This window comes from Lissotriton helveticus, chromosome 5_1, assembly GCF_964261635.1.
Source record: "Lissotriton helveticus chromosome 5_1, aLisHel1.1, whole genome shotgun sequence".
Taxonomy (NCBI): Eukaryota; Metazoa; Chordata; class Amphibia; order Caudata; family Salamandridae; genus Lissotriton; species Lissotriton helveticus.
This window is the reverse complement of record NC_136065.1, coordinates 1,927,490,463-1,927,511,771: the sequence shown is the minus strand read 5'-3', so window position 1 is coordinate 1,927,511,771 and position 21,309 is coordinate 1,927,490,463. Positions and strand designations below refer to the sequence as shown.

General features: G+C 47.4%; 1 protein-coding gene across 4 annotated transcripts in view; it reads left to right on the top strand.

The window, feature by feature from the left end:
- IGF2BP1 (insulin like growth factor 2 mRNA binding protein 1) overlaps nt 1-21,309 on the top strand; it is a 1,614,238-nt gene that overhangs the window by 1,338,119 nt on the left and 254,810 nt on the right. For all 4 annotated transcript variants that reach the window (XM_078645534.1, XM_078645532.1, XM_078645535.1 and 1 more), the window contains one exon: nt 17,204-17,485. In XM_078645534.1, coding sequence (XP_078501660.1) covers nt 17,204-17,485 — 282 coding nt within the window. The remainder of the gene's footprint in view (nt 1-17,203; nt 17,486-21,309) is intronic.

Here is a 21,309-nt window from a genome sequence, read left to right as displayed (position 1 = left end):
GAATGGGCGATCCTTCACGGGATATCGCTGAAGGCAGAACACTTGCCAGGAGTTCTAAACGAGAACGCCGACAGGCTGAGCATGTTATCCTCAGTCAGTCACGAGTGGGAGTTGAACCAGCGAGTTCTAGAAGAAGTCTTCAGCCAGTGGGGCAGACCAGCAATAGATCTCCTTGCCACACCGACCAACAAGAAATGCCGGTCTTATGCAAGGAGGCTTCACCACCGAGGATCATTGGGGAATGCGCTTTCGATAGCCTGGTCAAGGACATTTGTCTACACCTTCCCCCCCCCCCATCCCTCTGATCCCGCGGCTCATCAGGAAGATAAAGGTGGAACCATGCAGGATGATCTTGATAGCCCCTGCTTGGCCGAGAGTTCTGGTACATGGAGCTCCATCTGTTGTCGCTAGCTCCTCCTCTCCCCTTGAGGACTATTCCAGATCTCACAATGTCCGAAGGACAGGTTTGGCACCCAGATCCACAGTCATTACACCTGACAACATCGCTCCTGAGGAGCGAAAATTTATGAATCTCCCCATCTCAAATTAAATTAAGGAAGTCCTCTCCAAGGCAAGGGCTCTTTCCATGAACAGGACTTACCGCTTTAAATGGAAGAGATTTTGTATTTGGTGCAGGAGAGAGGGAATTGACCCCTTTACTTCAAAGCCTCTTCAGCTTCTACCTTATCTTTTGTCCCTCGCTAAGTCGGGGCTGGCCCATTCTTCTATAAAGGTTCATTTGGCAGCCATTTCGAGATACAGACGGTCTGGACCTTCGTTGTGGTCTTCCAGGATTGTAAACAATTTCTTAAGGGCTTGTTCTGTGTCTATCCACCAGTGAGGCCTCCGCCTCCTACTTGGCACCTAAATCTAGTCCTCACTCAACTCATGAAAAACCCATTTGAACCAATTCATCGTTCTGACATGAAGTTCCTTTCATGGAAATTTGCTCTCCTTCTCGCCCTCACATGGGCAAGACGTATTGGAGAATTGCAGGCTCTTACAATCCAGGAGCCTTTCCTACAATTTAAAAGGAACACTGTTATCTTGAGAACTAACCCTAGGTTTATACCCAAGGTACCCTCGGGCTTCCACTTCAACAAGCCGGTTATTCTGAAAGTGTTCTTTCCTCAACCAGCTACACCAGCGGAGAAGTCGCTGCATTCTCTGGATGTACAACAATGTTTACATTTCTATTTGGATCGTACCAAAGGATTTCGGAAATCCTCTCAATTGTTTGTTGCTTTTGGTGGTCCAAGCAAAGGTCTCCCGCTGTCAAAATAGGGGATAGCAAGATGGATTACAAGTGCCATTCTACATTGCCATACTGCAGCAGGGAAACCACTGACTGGCAGGGTTCGGGCTCATTCCACAAGATCAGTGGCTTCTTCAACAGCCCTCTTTGCGGGGGTGCAGATTAAGGACATTTGCAGAGCTGCTACCTGGAGCAGCGTCCACACCTTTACTAAGCATTACTGCTTTGAGTCCTTACAGCAAGAGGATGCGGCAGTGGGCCAGGCTGTTCTGAGGAACCTCTTCCAATAATTGGTGAGCTTTCCTTTCTATCCCACCTTCCGTTATTTTGCACATTTTGTATCTTTGTCATGTTGGCTATTACAATGTATTTATTACATAAAATGTGTTTTTATTGCTAACTGCTTGCTACTCTGATACAAAAGCATGGGAATCTATGAAAGTTCCAATACTGCGGCAAGAAAACAAGGTACTTACCTGTAACTTTGGTTCTCCAGTATTGGTAACTTTCATAGATTCCCATGCGCCCACCCACCTCCCTGAGGAAAGCTCAGCCTACAGCAGATAAGGTGACTGTTACACAACGGCTACAAAAATCTGAGGCTCTGAGGTTCCTTCAGGAGGGTTCTATGGGGTGAGGCTCTTCTGATTGGCTGATGCCTAAATTTGGTCTCTTTTACAAAAAGAGGATGATATGCTACAAAAGGGAATGAGGCCTAGGCCTTTTTCTTTCTCTTTTGTACCTACTGCTATGGTATTTTTGTTACCGAGGCTCCCATTCCGACGACGGGGAATGATACAAAAGCATGGGAATCTATGAAAGTTACCAATACTGGGGAACCAAAGTTACAGGTAAGTAACTTGTTTTCTTCATCAGTATCCCAGTCCAAGCAAATCTTCGCATGGAATCTTACCAGTGCATACTTTTGAAGTAAGGTATTCCCTAGCCCTCCGTAGAAACTTTATGATTATGAGGAGGAAGACTGAATTTTCAGATAATGAAGGCATGTTTGGTGGGGCACAGTCCTTCTGACTTTCATATCAAATGCCAGGAGGATGATGACTATCAATATTACTATACGCATCAGGATCCTGCCCAACAGCATAGACCGACAGAAGGAACCGGTTATTCAGATGCCTGCTTCTGTAGTGTCCATTTTACAGCTTAAGATAGAGGATTACTTCTGCAGATTCCCACCCTCAGAACCACCAGCCTCAGTTCCCTCCAACCCCAATTCCTAGATCATCTCCAATTACAAGTTCGCTAAGACCAACACTACCAGTTGCTTCACTGCCAACTACTCCTCTACCATATGTAGAGGATCCTCAGTCTACTGACTCTGAGAGAGGGGAAGAATTTGATGAAGTGTCCCTTTCCAATGAATGGGACCATTACCTGATCCAAACACCATCTCCAGCAACTCCTCTTCGGTTGAGACTTCTCCGTAAGATATGGGAGGTGTGGGGGGGGGGGCGGGGGGGGGGGTCATACTGTAACAAAGGGCAGAAGAGATTTCCACTCTCCATGGTCACTAAGCAGGTTAACTGTTTTAAAAAAAATATATATTAAGGAACAGACCAAAGGACAAGTTCGTTCAATTTCCATAGTAGATTTTATATGGAAGGAAGGCCTAAAAGTAATGAACCAGGACTCCATTCAAACTGTTCTACCTAAGCTAGAAAAATACAATGCACCAAACACTCTCCTGCCTACCTCATCGGTCAGCCAAAATTGGACTCTGTAATATCTCGGGCAGCTCAGCGCTGTGCCAGGAGTCCCGCTTCACCTCTTTGCTCATCCGGGTAGACTGGTGACAACACCATTGGTAAAAAAGAGAATCCACGATGGCAGTGACCACAGCAGCAATCTCTCTCAATCTTGGGTGGATATGAACGCCAAATGTGGTCGGACATTTCAGTTTTTTGATCTTTTGCCTGAGGATTCTCGAGCTGAAGCGAAGATCCTTCAAGAGGGAGAAAGGATTTCCGCCTAAATAGTTTGTGCAGTAGAAGTTTCATCTACAGGTTTTCGCCAATTAGCAGGGGGTGGCAATATTATGAAACCAGGGTTGGTTAACAGACTTTGTTCCGCCAGGAAGTACAAATAAAAATCCTTGTTTTGCAGTGTGAATTCGTTTCTGGATTCACATGCTGTGCATTATTCCGCCATCTAGTGGTTGGGTCCGGAATGGTCTTTTTTTTATTGTGTTTTTTTTCCTCTTGTTTTGGTCGCTGGTGACCACCATTTGGTGCCAAGTACTTCCCCCTGTGTGACGTCAGACGATATCCTGGAGGTCGACTTGCGTGGTAGCCATCTTCAGATTTTTTTTTTCACAGTTCGGTCTGGAAGCAAGACTGGATGCTCTGAATTTTTCAGAATTTTCCCCACCAATCATCAGGAAAACCGAAAGACTACCGCGAATCTCAACTTTCATTGATGCCGTAACCGGGGACAGCAGTGGAGTTCCGGCAATGACACCACAGAGGAACTAGTCAGTCCACAAATGGCAAGGTAGGGGCCATGAAAAACACCCCTTTCAAGTTTTGTCCCAAGCGCCACCACAAGTACGCTCATCACGACCCACATGACACCTGCAGCCTGTGCCTGTCCAAGGATCATCAGGAGAAGGACACAGACCTGCGCGGCATTCCTGTCGAACTTCGAAGCTGCGGAAACCAAATAGAAGCCCACTATGCCACGATGTTGCAGACCATTAAGAGAACGTCCCTCAAAGACCTGGGTTTCTCCAGCGACGAGTAAGAACGTGGAGTACCAGCAGAATTTAGTTACGAGGGATCGAACGTCAAAAGTCTGGAAGGGGACTCTGATAAAAATCTATGCCCACAGAAGGCGAGTGAAAAACGAAGAAAACGGATAAGGTAGGACACGTATACATCCGTCGGAACTGAAGGGCCACAAACCTAAGGTGCAACCCAACGCAGCCCCGATGCCGAGCAAAAAAGCGATCGAGGGTCAGCCGCGATAAAAAAAAAAAAACGCACGGAACCCAGCCAAAGGTTACTTAGGAGGGAAAATTGCCGAAGCAAATGGTCGAATGCAAAGCCGTGAAAAAAGGTACTACGCCGTCTAAACCGGATGTGGACGCTAGTAAGAAAATAAATCTCCGGCCTCCAACGCAAAGAGCTTTCAAGGTCAAAAAGAAAGACTCTGACGAAATGGCAACTCTCCTCTAAAAGGAAAGAGTTTGACGCGTCTCTGAAGGATTATCGAATCCCCAAAGCCATGGTTGCCGAAATAGAAAATGTCGATGCTGAGGGAGAAGGTATCTTCTACTCACCCCTACCCCCAGAACCTCGCCACGAAGATCCAGAGGAATACGGTGACCTATCGGAGGAGGAGGAAATCACTGAATTTCAAGGATCTCGACAGTCCCGAAGAGGAGACCTGCAGTTATCCTTCGAAAGCATCACCGCCAGACGACAGTCTGCTGCCCTTTTGACTAAGCCATTGTAGAAAGCTATTTCAGAGACGCCCTCAAGGAAGAAAATGGACACACGTTTTCTCCTAGAAACCCTAGCCCCTGCCATCAGAGGGATTCCATACCTCCCAATGCTTCCTAGCATACTGGCTCAAGGCAAAGCAGCCTTCAAGGAACCAGCTTCAAGCAAGGGTGTAACACCCAGGGTAGAAAAGAAATGCAAGGCCTCCTCAACCGACCTAAAGTATATGCAAAGAAACACTGTGCCAGATTCCATTATTGTCACCACAGCCGGAAGAAGGGCTAATGCAGTCTCCAACACCGGCCCTCCACCACAAAAGGAGAGTAAGAGAATGGACATGGTGGGGAGAAGAATGGAAAAGGAAGGGGCAATAGTGGTGCACCTTAAATTCCAACACCCTACTAAATACATACGGCCACTAACAGGGGACAAAATAGAAGAGATTCTCAATGAACTGGCCGAAGAGGATAAGAAAAGAGCAAGATCTATTGTCCAGGAAGGTAAAAACGTGGCCAATACATGCCTTAAGTCAGCCCTTGATGCTGCAGACCCTGCCAGTAGACAATTGTGCACAGGCACCATCCTCTGAAGGCATGCCTGTTTCAGGATGTCAGGATTCAAACGGAGGTTCAAACTTCTATCAGCAATAGACTGTTCACTGGGAACGCACTCTTTAGGAAGGAAGTGAATGAATCCCTTCAGCAGATTAAAAGGGACGACAATACTGCTAGGGCGATGGGAGCCCCATGGGAAGCCCTACAGCAGAGATGTTCATTTTTAGAGGTGATTTCAACAACAGAAAAACCTTAGGAAGAGGTGAATTTGGTAAGGGGCCGCAACCGGAAGGCCAAACCCCTGGGCAACAATTAAGTCCACAGGGAAGTTACCAAGGCGTGCAACAGCTGAAGCAGTCCTTTTGGGGGAGAGGCAGGGGCTAAACTCCCAGAGGAAGTGGTAATGGCTCTAACTGACTGATTCACAGAAAAGAACCCACACAACACCAGGGGGGGGGAGAATATAATTTTACCTCAACCAGTGGGAACATTTCACAAAAGACAATTGGCTATTTCATTTGGTAAAGTACAGGTATTGCATAAAGCTAACAAACACCACCTACAAGCCTTCCAAAAACAAGAACGTTTCTGAAATCAGAACTAACACCGCTAAATGCAGAGATCAAGGAGCTAATCCAAAAACAAGCAATAGTAGTACCAAAACAGGAATGCTTCAAAGGGAACTACTCACCATACTTCCTAGTACCAAAACAGGACCTCATTCTAAGGCCAATCCTGGACCTAAGGTTCATACTAACACATTGCTTCAAAATGTGTACTCTTCAAGGAATAAACGCACTCATTCAAAAGGGAGACTACATGGCAACAATAGACTTAAAGGACGCCTACTTGCATATGCCTAAGAACAAAAGACAGTACCTGCGGTTCCTACACAACCGAACACATCAGTTCAGAGTACTCTTCTTCGGGATAAAATCCGCTCCACAGGTCTTCATAAAGTGCCTAGCCACAGTGGCGTAATACCTAAGAAGGTACAGAATCCACGTTTATCCCCATCTGGACGACATGCTCAGAAGGGCACACTCAAGCAAACCTACCACAATCATGTTCAAACAGCCATCCAAACACTGCAGAAACTGGGCTTCTCAATAATCCACAAAAAATCTTCAACAACCAGAAAGGGGAAAAAAATTCCTAGCAGCAAGATTAAACTCAAGGAGTGCAAAAGCATACCCCACACAAAAAAGGATACATGCTATCCAAGAAGCGACCCTCTACTGGAGGGAACAATCTGACGGTGAGGAAGGTGATGAAACTGATGGGCATGATGGCATCATGCATCCCACTTATATCTCACGCCAGACTGCACATGGGCCCATTCCAGGAATGGCTCACCAACAGCTGGTCTCAAGCCACAGGGAGTTGGGAGGATCTAGTGGCTGTTACACAAGGTGCAAGCAGAGATACAATGGTGGGCAGCCAAGAACATAGCGCAAGGGAGACCTTTCAAGAACCCAACTCCATATGTGACAATCCCCACAAACTCGTCTCTCCACAGTTGGAGTGCACATTACAACCAGCTGAAAGTACGTGGTCAATGGAACGAACAGGATTCCATAAAACGCATCAACTACCTGGAGATAAACTGTCTTTCTGGCATTGAAAGCATTCCAGAAACACATCCAGTGGAAGACTGTCCTAATTCATACAGACAATACAACAACAATGTTCTACCTGAACAAGCAGGGAGGTGCAAAGTCCTTTCCCTTGACCACACTTGCACAAGAAATATGGAAATGGGCAATAGCCCAAAGAAACGACCTACAAACAGTATATCTACCAGGAGTAGACAACATTACAGCGGACCAACTAAGCAGACAGAACTGTTCACACAAATGGGAGTTGAAACAAAGCAGTACAATACATTTTTAACCTCTGGGAACACCAATGACAGACCAGTTTGTAACAGTGCAGAACAAGAAATGCCAACTCTTTGCCTCTGTTTCCACACCACTTGTCAAAGGGGAATGCACTTTCACCCAACTGGTCAGACATTTTTTTACGCCTTTCCACCAATACCCCTAATGCAAAGAGTACTAGAAAAAGCAAATCAACCAGGAACAAACATGATTCTCATTGCTCTCATTGCCCCTCAGTGGCCAAGGCAAACCTGGTACTCAACCCTGCTGCAGCTATCCAAGGGGAAGATTATCAAAGCAGACAAGGATCTGCTAACAATGCAACAAGGAACAACTTTTCACCTGGAATCAGCAGTGCTGCATCTGGCAGCTTGTCACTGAAGTACAGAGAATTTGGCCACCTCAAGCTGCCTTTGCGAACAATGGAAATTCTAGGAGGCAAGACAATGCTATGCAGCAAAATAGAAGCAACATACCACCTGGTGCAAAGCTAACAATAAAATCCATTCGATCAACACACAAACCGTAATAACCTACTTAACTAACTTCTTGGACAGCAATATCAACTAAAGCATAATGCTGCATCCTGCTGCCATATTAACATACACAAGAGGGAAAACATGCAAACGTTTCTTCACAAGACCTGTAATTGAAAGGTTTTTTTAAGGATCAAAAAGAATTGTTCCACCTAATGCAACTCCAGTTCCCGCATGGAGCCTAAATACAGTACTTGCTCAACTAATGGCAAAACACTTTGAGCCCGTGCATGCAGCAGACCTCAAATGCAGTACTCTAAAAGTAAGTGAGCTACATGCTCTAACAATACAGGAACCATACTTTCAAATCCACAAGGATGAAGTGTTCTTAAAAACAAACACGCACGTCTTACCAAAGGTGGTATCAAAATATCACAAATCAAAATATCCTGCCAGTTTTCTTCAAAAACCTCAAAATAAAAGAACGAGGCTTCCATACTGTGAGCAGTTGGCCTGATGTGCAGTGCTCACTATTCTAGTGATCACTATATATCCGTCCAAACAACCCTTATTGAATGGTTGTAAGTCAACCTTATAGACCAGCTATCCTAGTAGCATGGATACGAGCAGTCTAAGGCTAAGACTCTAGAGGGCGTGTTAAGCCAGCTGTTTTACCATCACATTACCCCTTGAACACCCAGTGAAAGGACACCACACAAGTTGTTATGAAAATAAACAGTGTATTTATTTATAACAAGACTACCCTGGCTCTTTGAGACAGGGAGCTAAGCACACAACAAAACTCTTATAAAAATACTTAAGTTAGCACAGTATACACAAATGCCCGAGGGGCACGAAAAACCATATACTCTGAAAGCGGAATGCGAAATTACTAGCAGGTAAGTACAGTACTAATAGGCTTTGGAATTGCTAGGACTTGACTATAGAATCGTTAGATTACTTCTAGGAGGCCCAGGGGACTCGGGTGCAGAGTGTGCACTCTCACGCGGGATGCGGAACAAAGTCTATGATAGCTAGTAAAGTTAAAGTTAGTGTTCACGGGCGAACCCGACCTGGTAGGGAGAAAACGACAGTGGATCCTGACCCTTGGATAGTGAGGCTATGCTGGGGCACCGAAATGCCGAAGTTACCTAGCCCAGGGGCTGCAGCTGCATAGGTCTCAAAAGACGTCGGGAATCCTCGTAGACTAACAAGGAGCCTGGAAGAAAGATGCTGGCAGGCGACCAGTGAAGAGAGTTCGAGTTGATCCAAGCCTGGATCTTGAAGATGGATGACACCTGAAAGCAGAGGGTACCAAGTTCGTGACTACTAGCCAGTAGTCAGGTGGCACCAGGAGGGCACCGGATGGTAGTCACCTCGGCTAGGTGAGTGGGCGACGCTGTGCTCTGCAGATCTCACGGACCAGGAGGCGTTGTCGGCGACCAGGATGGAGGGGCGAGCTGTCCCACGATGGATGAAGCTGTCGGCGTCGAAGAACCCAGGATTGGGCAACAAGCCTTGGCTAATTCAAGCCCACGCGGTGGACTCAAAATGGCGTCTTGAGTGGACCAGGAGGGTCCGGGGTGCTCCTCTTCTGGAAGGGAGCAAGAGCCAGTCTGGAGCAACCAGACCAGCAGCAGTGATGTCGTCGGGCGTCGTTCAGAAGGCCACAAGCCAGCGGGCTAGTAGCCAAACAACGCGGTGAGCAGCAAAAAGCAGAAGGGCCCCACGCCGATCGTGGAGATGCTGGGGGGCTGCTTTTCGGTGCTGGAGCTGCTCAGGGTTGGGGCTTCTCGGACCCCAAAGCACTCGCCAGGAGATTACTCGGCGGGCTTGCTGTGAAGAAGTCGTGCAGTCTTGGCAATAGTCGGTCCCTTGAGGTCTCGTCGCACTCACGGTTCTCAGCTTGGCTGTAGAGGTGAGTAGAGGTCAGAGGTGCCAGGGAAGCCGGGTCTTGTCGAGCTGGGCAGTCGGATTCCGGAGGAATGACTTACAGCAGACCGCAGTGTTCTTAGGATGGTGCCTGCGGATGCAGGGTGACTACTCCTTAGTCACAAGGGAGAATCTTGAAGAAGAAATCTTGAAGTCCTTTCGCAGAAAGTCGTGTCTTGATTCCAAAGATGATCTAATTTGGAAGGGGGCCTGCTCCTACCTTTATCTGGGAAAAGGGGGCTGGCACGCGACTAAGTCCTGCCCTATGGGTGGGACCAGGAGGGGGGTGGTTACACCCCTCTCCTTTGGCGGGCTTTCCCCAGGCCAGGGGCTGGAGTGCCCCTGGAACTGGTTTCAGCCGGCCTATGCACAGTGAGCACCGGGGTGCCACTTGCAGTCACCTTCCTCTGTAGCCCTGCCTACCTGGAATACACAAAACCCTGTCTGGGACGGTGCTGGCACCGCCCCTGGCAGGAAACCCTTTGTCCTTGCCTCCTGCTCTGGGAGGACTCCCAGCAGCAGGAGGGCAGACTTGTGCCTCGGTGGCAGCATCCATTTTGTGGATGCTAAGGCTCTGTCTGACTTTAACCGGGGTTACAGGTTACATACATGTCGTGTCCCTCTAGAAGGGTGGAATGCTAACCCCGTCGCCAGAATTGGCGAGGGGTTAGTATTCCAATTCGTATGACACCTTACTCGACATGTTTTGATAAAGCGATACCAGAGTTGGCATATAACCGCGAGGATTATAATGCACTTAAGAGTATATGGTATGCGATATCATGGAAACGGCTAAGGGATGGATCCCGAAAGCCGCAGACAGGCTCAGCTCATGCCAGAGCACTATCTCACACGATTCCAAGCACTCTGCCTTCAGGCTTTTCAAGGCCTGCCGTAGGAGTGACTGATAGGAGATCTGTGTGTCCATTTTAGGTTTAGATATAGGAATACTATATCTAAAGCAAAGGGTGAGTACACCACCTTGCCCCAGCTGTTGTGCAGCCAGTTGTGTCAGATTTGGATGGCCAGCCAGGGGTGGCATAATACATGCTGCAGCCCCTGGTAGGCCCTGGGTACACCTATGCCCTGGGTACCTAAGGTACACTGTACAGGGACTGATAAGGTGACTCAGTATCCAATTAGATATGTACCTAGGGTACATGGAATCCATTTTAACAGAGAGAGCAGTGGGCCTGGGGTCCTGAATAGCAGGGCCTCAGGTCAACTAAGTCAGAAAACCAGCAAAACACCAGGCAAAAAGTTGGGGGCAACCATAGTCAGGGATCTACCTTCCTACACCGTACCCTTAAAATACGCAGGGAGAGACTCCACCATTGGTCTGAGAAATTTGTCCACATATTTCGATAATGGTACTGCGACAATTGCCACCACAAGTCCGGGCAGAAGGACCAGCACCTGGTCTGCAACCTTTTCCTGCCGCTCGACCACCGCTCCGAAGACTGCAACGTGTGCTCGGCGTTCAACACCAAAGACCTTGAGGGTGAGGGAAAGTCAAAGGAGGGCGAATTATAACATGCAGGGCCGCTACAGCGAGGAAGAGCAGAATGTCGCCCAAGGGCCAGTTTACGTCGAAAAAGGGCTCCGAAGGATGTAAGCCGAAATGGCAAGCATCTTGCAGCGCAGTAGTTTTCGACACAATGAAGCAATTCAAGGTCCCACAGAAACACTTGACACTTCCCGAAAGAGACCTTCAGGAACTACAGGTTCCTACAACCCCAGAACGGCTGACGAAGAGGAGGATGAGTACTACTACTTCGGAGCAGAGGGAGAGGATGAGGAGTACTACTTCGGAGCCGAGGGAGGGTCTGAGGATCAAACCTATCAGTTCGGCAACCTCAGACACAAGACGCCCAGTGGCAAGATCTCGACGCTGACTCTCCAAAAGAAGGGGTAGACACATACCTTCAAGGCCCTCACCCAGACTACATCGAGATGTACAATCCGGTAATAAAGAAGGCAGCTGACACCTATGGAGTACAGCTAGAGGAGGAGAAGCCAGTCATGCTTCTAGAAACCTTGCTGCCCATGCAAACAAGAAGCCAATTCCTGCCCATGCTCTCAAGTGTGCTGGACCAGGGAAAAGAAGCGTTCAAGGAACCTGCCACATGCAAGGCAATAACGCCAAGGGGAGAGAAAAAATACAAGCACTCCTCCAAGGACCCAATGTACATCAGGGGTTCAGTGCCTGCTGACTCAATAGCTTCCCAGCCAGAAAGAGGGATAATGTGGGCCCACCACCAGACAAGGCGAGCAAGAGAATGGATCTCACCGGAAGGAGAATGGAACGAAGTGCAGCGATTCAGTGGCGCATAGCCAACTCCTTGATCAATAGGCATGCATACCAGCACTGGGAGGAGGTTAGCCAACTGTTCAAACACCTGCCAGAACAGTTCCAGAAAAGGGCAAGCCATTTGGTGGAAGAGGGGAAAAACATGACCAATACATATTTAAAATCAGCCCTAGATGCTGCGGAGACAGCAACCAGGCAAATGATGATCGTAGTTACGGAAAGAAGACACGCCTGGCTACGAATCCCAGGGTTCAAACCAGAGGTTCAAAGTAACATCTTGAGCACTGTTCAATGGAGAACTGTTCAGTACAGCTGTGGACGACAAGCTAACTCAGCTGAAGAAAGAAAACTAAACTACAAGGTCCATGGGAGCTCTACAATTCAGAGTTATGCGTAGAGGCACACCATCGCGGAGACCATCAGACAGGGGTAACCACCAGCCAGTAACCTCACACCAAACCCTTTAGCAAGGTTACCAAGGAGGCAACCAGGTTCAGCAACAGGGTCAGCAAGCCGGGTCTGGTGGCTCAGTTGACCAATGCGTCCACTTCAGGGGACTGTGTTCGACCTCTTCATCACAGGTTCAAATCTCGGAGGTCCACTCAGCCTTTCATCCATTTGAGGTCGATAAAATGAGTACCATTGAATTGGGTAACAAACATCTGTTTAGCACCAAGATACCTGTGTGAACGTGCACTTTACAAATACACAGGTTATGTTAACAGCAAAATTGGCAATACCAACAGGGGAGGCAATCCTTTCGAGGGCGCACTCTAGGAAGAGGCCAACAGAGGGGGACAGCAGCCCACCTCTAAGTGACTGCACTACAACTTGACCGCACACTGAAGACCACAGAGGGCGCAACAACCAATAAACATTCAAAAACATCAATTCACAAACTACTAGGAACACCTTCAACATGCAACACGAGTGGGAGGCAGAATAGGAAACTTCTTCCACAAATAGGAGGATTACAACAGACAAATGGATATTAAACATAATTCAATACGGATACTGCATAGAGCTGGCAAAACAACCACCATGCAACAAAAAAAACAAGGAACAAAGTTCATTCAAGGGTAGAGCTGTCATTTGCTGGAAGAGGCATAAGAACCTCTAATGGGTGCCAGAGAGGGTGCCTTACAAGGAAAGGAACATGGGTGTACTCAACATACTACCTCGTACAAAAGATAGACTGAGCATTTAGACCTATTCTAGACTTAATGATTCTAAACCAGTTCGTAAAAACTCAAATTCAAAATGACATCCTTTTAAGAGGTGATAGCTCGGATACAGGTAGGAGACTACATGGCAACTATAGACCTAAAGTACGCTTACTTGCACATCCCCATGAAAAGCAGACACAAGAACCTACTTAGATTCGTAATTAACAAGGTGCACTACCAATTCATGGTGCTCCAGTCAGCACCAAGAGTGTTCACAAAATGTGTAGCAGCCCACCTAAGAAGGCAAGGATTTCACGTTTACCCCTACCTAGACGACTGGTTAGTAACGGTTAGCACATACAACCTTTGCAAACCCCACATAGAAAGGGTCATAGGGACCTTGTTCGAACTGGGTTTCTCATTACATTGGGAGAAATTAAGAACACCAGAGCAAGTGAAGATTTTCTTAGTGGCACAAATCAACACAAGAGTAGGGAAGGCGTTCCCAAGATCAAAGAGTACAGTAGCAATTCTGAAGGAGACGTAGCATTACTGCATGGGGCAAGCTCTGACCGGGAGGACAGTGGGGAAACTACTAGGGATGATGGCTTCATGCATTCATCTAGTACCAAACATTCGACTGCACATGAGACCATTCCAGGAATGGAATCTGCAACAATGGTCACAGGCAACAGGGAGTTGGGAGGATCTAGTGGGTGTGTCACAAACTTTCAGGACATGACATGATGGATCAAGAGGAACATAACACAGGGGAGACCTTTCACACAACCGACTCCCAACAGTGACCATTACAACAGACTCTTCCAAACTGTGGTGGGGAGCCCACATGAACAACCTTAAGGTGAGGGGTCTATGGACACAGGAGGATGGGATAAAACACCAACTTTCTAGAGTTGAAAACTGTGTTCCTAGCCTTAAAGACCTTTCAGAAGGAGCTTTACGGAAAAAGGGTGCTGATTCAACCAGACAATACAACCATAATGTTTTAAATCAACAAGGAGGAACACAATCAGTAACACTGTCAACCCTAGCCCAGGAGCTATGGAGATGGGATATCCCAAGGAACATGGACCTATTAGCAATCCATCTTCCAGGGTAGGACAATGTAGAGGTAGACCGACTGAGCAGACAAACATCAGCATCCCACGAATGGGAGATGAATCGATCAGCAATTCAAAAAAAATGAGTACTCCGCAAATTTACCTATTTGTAACACCCCAAAATGCAAAATGCCAACACTTTGCTTCCAGACAACCATGCTCACAGTCCCTAGGGAATGCGCTATGGATAGACTGGTCAGGGGCATTTGCTTACGCTTTTCCCCCGATACCACTGCTACATAAGGTACTCAAGTGCAGGAGCAGCCGCATGACACAGCCTCATAGACCCACAGTGGGCCAGGCAAACCTGGTTCTCGCTGATGATGGCAATGTCCCAAGGCACAAGTTCCCCAACAGGAAGGACCTTCTAACTCTGCAAAACGGAAAGATGCTACACCCAGAATCAGAAAGCCTGGGGCATGGCTCCTGAGGACTTAGAATTTTCTCACCTCAAACTACCAGAGAGCACAATAGCCGTACTCTGAGGCAAGAAGGCCTACAACAAGAAAGTGTTACACAGCAAAATTGAAACGCTTTTCACTTTGGTGCCATAGGGAAAAACTTTCACGGATGATCACAAGGGAGTCAACAGTACTAAAATATTTGACACATTTGCTGCAGGAGAAACTAAGCTACACATCTATAAGGGTACGCTTGGCAGCAATCGTAGCTTACACAAGAGGAGAAACAGGGAAAAATGTCAAAAGATTCATTGAAGGAGAAAAGAGGATAGCACCTCCAAAGAGGGCACCACTACCCACATGGAACCTCAACCTGGTACTCGCTAAACTGATTAAGGCACCATTCGAACCAATACACTGAGTAAGTGAGTTGCAGGCTCTAACATTACAAGAGCCCTACTTCCAAATACAGAATCTTCATGAGAACAGATCCACACTTTGTCAAAGTTGGTTTCTAAGTTCCATATTAACCAAACAATACAAATACCAAGCTTTTTACAAAACCCAAAGACACGAGCAGATGGAGCATTACACACCCTAGACAAACAGAAGGGTGTTCATGTACTACATTAGAGAATAAAGGAATGCAGAAAGACAAAGCAATTTGTTTCATTTTCAGAAAGTTTTCTGGGACAAGTCACAAAGAATACCATTGCAAGATGGATCGCACAAGCCATACAGTTGTGCCACAAACAGTCAGGTCAAACCTTGCAAGGAGCACTGCACGTTCACTCAACAAGGAAAAAATATATGTCCAGTTCAGAGAGGCAATTAAAATCTGAGCAGCTGTTCTGGGGACCCACCATTTTTCCCCCGAAAGGTCTTCTATCATCTGAATGGCCGCCAGATTGATATGACCCCATACTCCGGTACCATAAGTAGCTACTGAAGAGGATTTTGCCTGGTACACTTTTTATTAACAATAATTAGTGGTTTTGTTCGTAATATTTTGGTAAGTGTATGGTGTTACTCTTTTCCAGCATTAACCCTCTGTTATTCACCATAGGGGACTACGTGGCCATCCTGTGAAATGTCCCACCTAGATCGAACCTCTCAGTCTGTACAATTTTCCCCCTGCAATATGAAAAGATAGAGGTTTCTTGGGCTTATGACCTGTCATTAACCCCTTCCACGCTGGTGACGAACCCCAGCCGTCACGCTCCACGGTGCTCGTGTGCGGATGATGGCTGGGGTTCTTCATGGCCCCGCCCTGTTCGTTCCGCGGCCGCACACTGGGGGAATCGCGGCCTCACGGAAGGGGTTAAGATGAAGGAATTTGCCTAGTTTGTTTTAAGGTCCACCTGTTCCATGAAATTTACATATGAATCTAACAGATATGGAGTGCCCTGCCCGTGCATTCGATTAAGACTGCATCGCCAGCATAGAGCAGTATTGGAACGCGTGCCTTATTCATTGTAGGGACGTCATTAAGACTGCATCGTTAGCATAGAGCAGTATTGGAACGCGTGCCTTATTCATTGTTGGGACGTCCAGAGTAGAGGCCAGGAGGGGGCGCCTCAACTCCGTTCCTGTATCTGGAAAACAAAAAAGGGTCGAGGACGCATGCTTTGTGAACCTCCTTAGTAATTTGAAACCATCTTGTGCACTCTCCCTGCTTCCCATAACAGACGCGAGCCGCAGCCCTCGAGTATAGCTGTCTAATGAAGGAGATGATTGCTTTGATGCCCATCTCCTCATGATCTTCCATAGGTGGCAGTGGGCGACAGAAGCAAAGGCTGCAGATAGGTCCATGAAAGCTAGGTAGAGATTGCCTTGTTTGGCTTGGGTAGATTTAGCAACAAGCAGGCTCAGATTTAAGCACTGGTCCAGGGTTTCTTGGCTTTCCGCAATCAGCCTTGGCTCAGCCCAACAGAATATTCATTTTTCACCTAATGCTATTGGATGTTTGGATCGATCCATCTGCTCTCCAGACCGATCTGCTTGACCGACTAATTGATATTTATCCCCTTATTTGACAGGTACTGGGAGCTCACTCCCGTGCCGCTTGAATATGCAAACGCTGCTTGCGTTAGCACAATTATCCCATACTTTTTGGATTTGCCAATGCTTGTTTTGCCTTTCAGGTAGTTGGATTCTCTGCATTCCAGGAATCGGCCATAGTTGTGGAAAATATTCTGTAAAAAACTTCTTATGAAATGTGTGTTGTGGATCCATTAGCTTTTGTGTAATAAATATTCAGCCCGTATTTTTTTTTATTTTCACAGTACAACCCTAAATGGTTGTCATACTCGTGACAAAACTCATTCCGTTGCGGTGACAACAGTTGTACTTTCGAACGTCCTCGGATGCTAAAGCCAAATATGTTTAATGTGTAGCTCCCTCTGCTGGTCACCATTAGATAGCTAAGAAGAATGCTAATGCGACAGCTTAATTGCACGTCCCTCTAAAATCACTCCATAAGTGTGAATGTCCATTGCTCATGTAAAATGTAGTTGAACGGTGCCTTGTGTATTCTGGCATGCGAAATCTAGTGCCCATATTGGGAAGCATGCACTTAAAGCGCTTTTGTTACTTAAGTAATGTATTCATTTGATTAATAATTTGTAAAACCCTTCTCCTCTCCAGGGCCATCATGAAGCTAAATGGACACCAGATGGAGACGCACGTCCTGAAGGTCTCTTACATTCCTGACGAACAGTCTGCCCCGCCTCCAGAGAATGGGCGCAGAGGAGGACCAGGAGCCCGTGGGGGGCCCCGACAAGGGTCTCCAGGCCCTTCCGCAGGGCCCACAAAGCATCACTCTGCTGACATCCCTCTCAGACTGCTAGTGCCCACGCAGTATGTTGGTGCCATCATAGGCAAGGAGGGGGCCACAATCCGAAACATTACGAAACAGACGCAGTCAAAGTGAGTGAGGAACCCCCCCCCCCTTCTTCCTTTGCTTCCACCTCTAAAGGCCCCCTACTTCCCTAAAGCGACTGCCCAACCCTCCGTCACAGTTGCCTGGCAGCAGAGCAGAAGCGAAGCAAGAAGGCCTGTGTGCATTTCAGCCTACTGCTAAACATCATGGCTATCAGTTTATTTACCTATGCTCGTTTGGGGTCTCTAAGGAGATGGGATGGTTTCCCTGGGAATACGACGGTCACCCATGGGCGATAGGTTCTCAGATTATTATGGTTTGCGAAGGGTATCCGTGCTGCAAGAGTATGAGGGTATTTTCATACTACAGAAAATCCACTACAGCACAACTAGTGTAATGACTGGTCACTCAGTACAATTGTCACGCATCTTGAACAACCTTTCTTCTTGGCAAGGTGCTCTAGCCTGGGAGCAATCTAGAGTCCACCTCTTATATGGAGGTTCACGAGGAGCCTGTGGACCAGTTCAGGATGGTAGCTGTTTTTAACACATTTCACCTTCCTAGTCTGTGTAATTTTACGGGGAAAGCTGCAGCAGGTACAGAAATATGCACCCTGTCTTGTATTTTCTGTTCAGTTACCTAGTAACAAGTTTACAGCCAAAATTCCTTAGTTTATGCCAGCAAGGAATTTCCTTATGGGTAGACGGAGTAGTAAATGCATTTACTACTGCATATTTCTTCAGCATAAATGGAGACAAATCCGCTGTAGGAATCTTACGCTAGCATAGTTTTTCTCAAGTTTAAGCACATCCACAAACCTGCGTTTCTGGGCACACCCAAACTTAGATCTAGCCCCTTCTCACAATGGATAGAGAATTCCATGAAAATAATCTTTCACCTGGAGAATGTTTCCCTGTGCGGAAATCTGTTATGCAGAAGTTAGCACACTGGTACTGGACCCTCACGGCACAGGTCACAACCCATGACCCTGTCACCAGGCAGGTCGCTCCCCTCCACACAGCTCTCCTGTGTGCCCGCAGCTGCTGCTCGCACTGGTCTGTGCCCGTTTTTTAGGTCTCGCCTAGACGAAAGCGAAGCTTTGCTGTCTAGGGCGAGACAACTTATGTAGTTACTTTTGGGGGAATGTGGACAGCAGAGTTCCACGCGCTTTTCCTGGCCGAGATTTAACCTCGGGAGCGCGCACGTCGCCGTGCATCATCTTCCCATTCGCTAACACAGCCACTCTCACGCATGCGCACATACACACACTGCATACACACACGCACCCCCCCTTAAACAGACACACGCTGCATACACACACCCCCCCTTAAACAGATACACGCACAGACACACTCAAACAGACACAAACAGACACACGCGCGAACACCCCCACCCCTCTCACCGGGCTCCTCTCCCCTTACGGATGGGAAGGCACTGTGGAGCTCTGTGCCAGAAGGAGCGCTGTTCTGAAATCACCGCCGCCTCCCACAGCGGCATTGTAGGGAAAATTAAAGTTGCCTCCCCGTAAACACCGCCGCAGCCCGGGAACCTCGGGAGCCTCAGAAATCCCGAGCGCAGCTCCTCTGACGTCAGACGAGGAGCCGCGCTGGGATTGGTGCCGGTGGGGCCGTTGCCTAGAAACGGAAGACTTGTCGACGGCGGGCGGGAGGGGCTTCTTCGCTCCTCACCCGGGCAGCGCCTGCTTTTTTTTATCAAGCTACTAGATTTGATAGTACTGGCACTGCACTAGTGCTCGTTTTTCTAGAGGGTCTTGAAACTTACAGCCAGCGTGCGAGTAGGCAGAGATGAGGGATGTGTGCTATGTCAAAGGGCACTGTCGCTGAGACCTGGTGTGAGTTTCTCTTCTATCCTCAAAGGAACTCTGACTTAGGCTGTGCATTGCTGAGGTTTGGTGTAAATATTTTCATAATGATCTGGCCCGACTGTGGTTCCAATACTCTGCCCCACTGAGGATCCTTTGCAGCAGCAGCTGCACCAGTGTATGAGGCTGCCATGTCATTTGGGCTTCTTTCCAACTATCCCCCACAGATGACACACTGGACAGGCTGTCAGAGATCATGAACAGTAGAACACAAAGTAATGAGTATCAGGATAGTGCTTATTCCGAGAAAGATATCTTATGCTTCGCATTTAGGATAAACAACAGCAGAAGACATAATTCAACATGTGCAGCTTTCTTTCTGGGAATTGATGCCCCCACCTTGTGTTTCTATTGTTAGTGTTGAAACAATGTTATGTAGTCCGCTCTTTGTCATATTGCCCTTGTCTGCCTCTGTATCAATTTATATGAGGTCTTGTTCATGTGTTCCCAAACCTTTGCTCGGGAAGGGTACAGGGAACAGACGGCACCCTTCCTGCTCACTGAACCCAATTGTTACATTTAACTGCATGGACCAGAGTTGCCGAGGAAGAGTTGGAAACCAGGGGACTGCTCAGGTTTGAGGATATCAGTATAGAGAGACACTCTTAAGGATGTTATGGGACCAACCCAAGAACTATCATATCACGTCAGCAGCATGACCTAGCCTGTCTGCTTAAAAAATGCAATCTTAGAAAATATATAATTAGGGTATTCTGCTTTCGGGTGAAGATTCGGAATGTGGACAGAAAACACTAAACTCAATCCAAAGCTTTTCTCCTTTATCACACATAAAACAAGCATTTGCAATGCAATAGGTCTCCCATTTGCGAGAGTATAACTTATTGGCATTGTAAATGACAATGCCTTTTATTTGTTTTCAAAAGCAACACATAAATAAAAGGCATTGCCATTTACAATGCCAATAGCTCAAAGTCTAATAACTGCGAGACCTATTGCATTGCAAATGCTTGTTCCTGTTTGCAGTGTTACTCTCCCACTTGGGACTGTGCTATCTGTTAGTATTTCCTTGCTCTGTTATCCGATTGTATTTTATTTCTATTTCCCCTCTGTGCCCCCCACTTTGCCTTCTGTACCACCTGCTCCCCCCTTCGTTGTTTTCCTGCCGCTGCTTCCCCTGCGGCCCGCCCCCCTACACTCTTTTGCGAAGGCAAGCCTGTCTGCGCCTGGACCGTGCCCAGCACCATGACCCCTGGCCCCTGCACTCACCACGAAGCCTGCTCAAGCAAGCCGGGATTAACTATCACCTCTACGCTGACGTTACACAACTCTACCATAAGATAAAAACCCATGCTGACATCCTCCACCTCAACAACCGCCTCATCAAAATTCAAGCCTGGTTCGACTCGAACCATCTGAAACTTAACCCCAAAAAAACAATTATTCTATTCTCCCCAAAAAAACCACCAGCTCCCCATTCAAAATTGGATCACAGACCTTAACGCCCTCAACTGCTCCTCGTCCCTAACCACCTCAGTCAAATCCTCGGGCATCTCCCTTGACAACCGCCTAACTCAACGTACACATCAACAACTCTGCCAAAGGAGCCCTCTTTACCCTCCGTAACCTTAAGAAAATTAAGCCCTTCATCCCAATTGATGACTTTAAACTGGCAGTCCAATCTCTTGCTCTATCGCGCATTGATTACGGCAATGCCATCCTCACCGGAATTCCCAAAACCCACCTGGCACCTCTTAAATCAGTGCTCAACCTCACGGCTAAGCTTATCACGGACTGCAAACGATTTGACCACATCTCTCCCGCCCTCAAATCCCTCAAATGGCTCCCCATTGAAGGCAGAGCCACATATAAAACCGCCTGCATTACGCACAAAATCCTCCATCAAAACACACCGACATACCTCTCCAACAAACTGACCAAAGCAGGCTGCACGCGATCACTGAGGCACTCCCACCACCCTCCTACTCACCCCCCCCCCCCCCCCCCTTCTGAAAAATAATTCCACTCAGT